The sequence below is a fragment of the Anguilla rostrata genome, chromosome 3 (assembly GCF_018555375.3).
Source record: "Anguilla rostrata isolate EN2019 chromosome 3, ASM1855537v3, whole genome shotgun sequence".
Taxonomy (NCBI): domain Eukaryota; kingdom Metazoa; phylum Chordata; class Actinopteri; order Anguilliformes; family Anguillidae; genus Anguilla; species Anguilla rostrata.
In genome coordinates, this window is record NC_057935.1 from 39,116,441 (window position 1) to 39,122,806 (window position 6,366).

Genomic DNA, 6,366 nt, shown 5'->3' on the forward strand with positions numbered 1-6,366 from the left:
AAGCGTATTCATACTGGTGAAATAATTATTCCAAATAAGCCATGTGTACTTGCAGAGACTCAGATAGCCAAAACTCCTCAGAGGCTGTAGCAAGAGGAGACCCTTCAGTTCCATAGCTAAGCAGTTGACATCAAAGGGAGCTGAACGTGAAAAATAGGTCATGCATCTCGAGCAGTTCCTCTGAATCAGCCTGCAACATGACGCCTGTGCAGCCAGTGAGCACAGGAGGGACGGGGAAGGAGAGGGAGAGAGAGAGGGAGGAGAAAGAGAGAGGGCTTCCTCAGCGGGGCAGTGGTTCACACACAGTGAGGGATGCAGCAGTTCCCACAAAAAATTTGGCTCATGGTGAGACGTGTGGTGCAGTCCATAAGGTGGCTGACTCTCGAGCCACATGCAAATCCCCCCTGAGCGGTGGGTGGTTTAATCCTCTGCCATGGCACCTTCTGAGCCAGGGTTCCTTCTCTATCTCTTACCCTCTCTACTTTCTCCCTGTCTAAATACTAAAGCAAAAAATATGAAAGGACATTGGACTGTTTTCCTTGTTTAAAAAAATGTAATGTTATCCTGGTCTTACTTCCGCATTCGAGAGCACAAACTGAGTTTAACACCTCGTCTGATCTGGGAGGGAATGTGCGCTCATCACAGACACAAAGACCAGAACACTGTGTACACGCTCACATCAGCACAGACACCCCACACATTCCCTGTGCACTGCTGGTTCTGTGCTGTCCTGTTCTCTGGCTCTCTGGACTGGCTGACAAATCCATCTCTACATAACTAGCCAAGTGAGCCTCAGTTCTCACGCAATTAGCCACAGCCTGATCCAGAGAGGGAGGGATTAGTTCAGCAAGGCGTCCCCTGCCTCATCCCGCGGTGGTGGATCAAAGAGCCGAAGCCCGCCTGCGCCATCTGCGTCTGTGGAGCGGTCCTCTGCAGCAATGGCTGCACCGCTCAGCTGGCTGACGACAGAGTGAAACAAGCTGTAATTGGCTGCCTGTGTAAATGCTCAGCCAATCCCCTCTCCCTAAGCCAGACAGCCACTGCCAGTCTCTCGCCGCCATATTAAAAGTAACATGCTGCTTATTGTGGATTAAATTTCCTTCGCACTGGAAGGAGCGCCTCATCGCCCAGTTGGCACTAATGGAAATGAATGATCCGTTTCACTTCCTTTTTATTACCGAGGGATCGAGCAGCATTTAATGAAACTGTTTTCACCTTGAAGATGCTGTCTGCTTGCCACAGCAGAGACTCCTGAGGTGCAACTGGGTCTATGACCTTAACATAGAGCAGCAGCAAGGTTTCCTGGGAAAGTGACATATAGGAGATCATATCGCTGGGGCTCTCTGGCATGTCTTTGGCCCCAGTAGGATGCTCTGCCTGCCTGCTGGTGACTCTCACAGATGAGCCAGCTGCAGAGACTGGCCACTGGCAGCAAAAACACTGTGAAGGACCATTCATCTGGGCTGGGGTGTCCAATCTTACCCATAAAGGGCCAACATGGGTGCAGATTCTAGTTTTAGCCCAACACTATGACATGTGAATACTAATTAGTTATCATGGTTTTAAATCAAAACTTTGATAAGTGGAATTCAGGTGTCTTGGTGCTGGGCTAAGACTAAAACCTGCACGCACAGGTCCTTTTTGGATAAGACTGGATACCCTTGACCTGGAGACTGGCACTGATCAAGAAAGAGCAGGGCTTAAGGCAGAGGTGGAAGAGGCTTCAGCATAAGGGAAGGGGTGGGACTCCCTTAACTGTACCAGGACCTGATCCTCACAGTGCAAGCACTATGGTCCTCAGGAACAGCCAGTGTCTGGAGGCAGGCTGCGTTGGGCAGAGACTGGAGAGAGATGCAGTTTCCTACATTACTACCATTACTCATCTTCCAACTCTTGGAAGCAGGAACTCGACTCTTCAACAGTGAAAAAGACAGGATTGAAAGATTGAAAGATAAGGGTTTTGTACTTTTAAAAATTAAAAAATGAAAGGAACATACTGTTTTTCTCTGCTTGAACTTAAAGAACAAAATTAATAAATCTTCTCAAAATCTTAACACTTAGAAACAAGACCGACGTCAGCGATTTCTAAACTTGAACAGCTAGCAAGGCTGTCTTGGATTTACCCATATTAACTGTGAGATTTAAATCATTATAATCTGCCTGTTCCCTTGCATGGTCTTGCCTTGGATTCCAGATTAATTAAAGGCACATTGTGTTCTCCGTGGCGTATCTAACAGGGCCTTCCCTTCGCAGCACGCGTCTATAAATAGTCATTGACTGTGCATGTTGCCGCTTCGGAGGAGCGGATCCACCGTTCCTTCTGTCCCCACATACACAAGGGGATGAAGGGGATGCCGGACCCAGCGTGCCTGTCCACTGTGGGCATTCCGAATCGCTCTCAAAGGAGCCTCCTGTTGCAGCACGTTCCACTGTACGAGGAAGGCGGAGGGCTTTGTGGATGGTCACTTTCTCTGGAGCCACAGACATTTTTCTGTTACGTTCAGTCTGTGACACTTATTTAAGGCCCAGTGTCCATGGTTTAGCAGCAGGTGTACGGCAGGTATTGGGACACAGGTAGGAGTTGTGGCAATGAGGCACAAGCATCACATAATGTATTAGCATGACTAAAGCTACAAACACATTCCAGAAGTGGACATTAGAGGTACTTGACACACTTAAGTTTGACATACATATCAGTGACATTCATATCGCTCCTCTCCCATAGGAGGAACAGAGGGTACAGCATGAAGGCTGTAAAGTTTATAGCACGTCCCATTAATTCACCTCCCATAATCACCCTGTCACAGTGGTCATTTTTGTCCGTTCGCCCCGCAAACGTGTCCCAGTGTAGCAGCAAATAAGGCTGCGAAGGGGAGATCAAAGATGAGACCTGAGAACTCTCCAACCAGACCGCCAGCTTTCTCGGAGCCAGCCTTATTCTCTCCTCACCAAAATAAGGACCGCCAGTTCAAAGATGCAATTTTTAGAAATTCTAATTTGGAGGGGAAAAAAACTGAGAGGATCGGAGCCATTAAATCTTTCTCCTGTGCCACAGTGTAAGTGATCCCAATCAAGAGGGCTTCAGCTGTGAACTCATCCTCACAGTCGCCTCTCTGACTGCAAGCTCTCCAGATTCTGCGATTATTTATTTTAATAGTACTCAGTAAATCATCTAACATATGCTGCAGTGAAACTGAAATAGCTGAGTATCAAACAACTCTTTTTGAAATGTAATTAATCTTTGTTGCTTTGTTGTCCTGCCTTGTATATACAGACAATTAGCAAGGAGACCACTGTGGCAGAGGGGAATTTGGCCAGACAGCCTCAGAGAATCCTTTTTATTGCTGTGCAGATAACGCAGTTTGTGACATAGCAGCACCCACCCTAATGACCAGACCTGGGAGGACAGCATTTATGACCAAGAGGTAAAATATAGTCAGCAACGTTAACATCAAATCAAATGCTACGGTCTTAACAGTGTGAGCAATTTCCCAGCAGGCACTAGGACCCAGTAAAGCAGAACACCAGCAGACCCTCCAAACGCTGTACATTATGGTTTATGGAGGGGAGGGTGAAGAGGTGTCATGTCAAGACATCGCTCATGCGCTTTCATCACTGAAAGAATAGCAGGGGATGGAACACAGAGAAGGTGCACTTTTACACTACAGACATGCAGCTACAAGGATCGCGGGGGTACATTTGGAGACATGTCACCTCCTTACTTCAAAGAAATGCACAAATGATAGTGATCCCTAATTTCAGTTCAATTACATTTTACATAACGTGCGACAGTGAATTTCAAAGATGTTAGGTAACATTAGACATGAGGTTCCCCTCCTGGCTTTTTCGCCGAACTGAAAAACAGGTACACTGGAGACGTGGTCTCATGAAGCATTTCTGAACCTCTAGCTGGGCATCATGGTTGAATTTACCAAGTAAAGAAATGAATGCTTGAGTGGAGGCAACTTCACAAAGATGAAAGGTGTTAAATTGCAGAAACATTTTTTTAAAGAGTCAAAAATGCTTTTACCATATGCCTCCTGCTACTGGCAGCCATTATAACTGTCAAAATGTCTATTGTAATTTTCTTCCTAAATTAAAATGAGCTGATATTTTTACAGCTACAGAAAAATGTCTCACATCATGAAAACAGTCTATATATTAGAATTATATTTTCAACAACCTGCAAATATAATTGCACGCGCACGGGCACCTCCAAACGTTTTCCTTGCATGCACACGCCCTCTTCTCACTACAACTGCCTGACAACTTGGTACAAGCCTGCTGACCCACAATTTATACCGATTCACGTAATATCACTGTCTACAATACCAATTTTGCGTTAGATATTTACGCAGGGAACCTGTGCACATTTTGACCAAATGTTTGTATGAGTATCTAGGCATTTATGTTTTAAAAAATAATAATCAGGTATATTGACTTTTCGTGGGGTTGGGGCTGGCTGTTTGGTCCATTGTAATGCAATTGCCTACGGATATTCACTTGCCTATGTCAGTTATGTGTCGGTAATCAGGACATTTATTGCAGTGGCCCGTGACAATCAATGATACCATACGATTTATCAATAGCATCGCGCTACTGCTTGGTGCCTTTTTCTATTGACCAGTGTGTGTCGAGAAAATTAAAGACGCATAGCCACTGTCGCGTCTGTATTCACCATTCAAAACGAAACATCTGTAATATTAATTTCACCAAACGGTCAACAGAAAATCAAGGGTACATTCTTATACTATGTTAACATATGTATCAGAAGCGAAATTTGTGTAAATTGCACACTGACACGCCGCGCAAAAACATGCAAACCATTTAATGTTTCTCACACCATGATCCGTTTTCACACGAGCGGCGCCTCATTATCAGACCCCGCTCCATAAACATCAGTAATGTATAGGTAGCCTACTGTATCTCCTACCTCGGCGAAGAAGGTATCCATCCTACTTTCCAGGAGACCGCTGCCAAAACGACGTCCGTTCAGTCACCACTTGATCACGGCACCAAGATTTGTGCGCAGAATGGAGAGGTTACGTCCAGCTTGGCGATGCTTTCCATTCACGAGCTGAGCACAGATGAGCAAACCTGCATTTCCCTTGCAGGGGCCAGCAATGCAAAACGAGAGGTCTTTAAATTCTAGCTAACTACTGCAGTGAGGATCGAGGGGCACTTGTCAGCATTTCTTGGGTTATATTATGTTATAGTTCCTTGCTGCCGACGGAGTATCAAGTCAAATTCGTTTCACCACTAGCACTCGCGAAGCGCTGCAGCACCACACCGTTCCAACGGTGTGTCGCTATATTTCCGACTGTAATGAATGGGTCAGTCTCTTGCATTTAATTTGATGGGACGGTGCTCAACACATAAACCCTGCCCACGCGCACGCCCTCTCCTCTTCTGCAGCATATTCAAAACAATGATTTTAAGTACGAAATAGTGTCATTGTTAGGTATTATAATATTCGAATTGTTTGTTGTAAACAGGTAGAAGGTGATGGCTGATGTGTGTGCAATGTAGTGATTAATTAGAAATGCTTCTTTAAAATTATTTTTGTTCCAAATGTAGCGTTTTATTGCCATCCCTACATTTCGGCCAGCGGCGCATTTCAGTCTTTAGACTGTGGATAGCAAGAGCCAGCGTCACAGCTTTGGCGCTGTTGAGTTTAGCCCTTTGCTGTTCTTACATCTGCCGTAGCTCGAGTGATGCTGTATTCAGCAAAGGCGTTTCCATGGCAGCAGTGATATCGGCATAGCATGTCACCCACAACAGACAAGTGGACAGAGGAGGATGACAGCTATCTTGCGGACAGAGATAAAGTTCAAAAATATCAGAGCTGCAGAACATCTGTCTGAGGAAACATTTGCTTCATTGCTGATAATCCGTTATGACTGCTCCCCTTCAGACATTGAGGTTCCTCTACAGAGGAGATAGAGGTGTGTACCAGAGAGAAACATCTGCTTGAATATATCAGGTTTGAACTCTACAGTATGTGGACCAAGGACCTGCAGCTGACAGAAGAGAAAGCCCAGCTTTGCCCAGCTACAATACCCTTATGCAGACTGTGTCAGAAGGTGCAGTTATTCTGATACTGTATGTCAGAGGATATCAGGTGAGATCGATTTGGGCCACTTGTATGGAATAGTCTTCTAAATCAATATTTTCTGGTCAAAACCACCCCCTCCTGTAAAGACTCTGTCCAACCTGCTGTCAGGCCTGAGATACATCTACCTGAAAAGAAAAGGCAGAAATTACAGAAGTATTAGATTTGGGAGAGCTATAGGAAAAATTCAGTTTATATTAGAAACCAAGGCCACTGTCTATGGCATTGTGTGCTTTTAAATTGTTTTTAAATAA

The 6,366-nt window shown here is 45.1% G+C and overlaps 1 protein-coding gene across 1 annotated transcript in view; it reads right to left on the minus strand.

Annotated features, from left to right (window-relative positions):
- Nucleotides 1-5,639, minus strand: part of myo10l3 (myosin X, like 3) — a 64,050-nt gene extending 58,411 nt beyond the window's left edge. Inside the window, exon 1 of the mRNA XM_064327509.1 lies at nt 4,934-5,639. Coding sequence (XP_064183579.1) covers nt 4,934-4,954 — 21 coding nt within the window. The 5' untranslated portion in view covers nt 4,955-5,639. The remainder of the gene's footprint in view (nt 1-4,933) is intronic.
- Between the last annotated feature and the right edge of the window lie 727 nt (nt 5,640-6,366).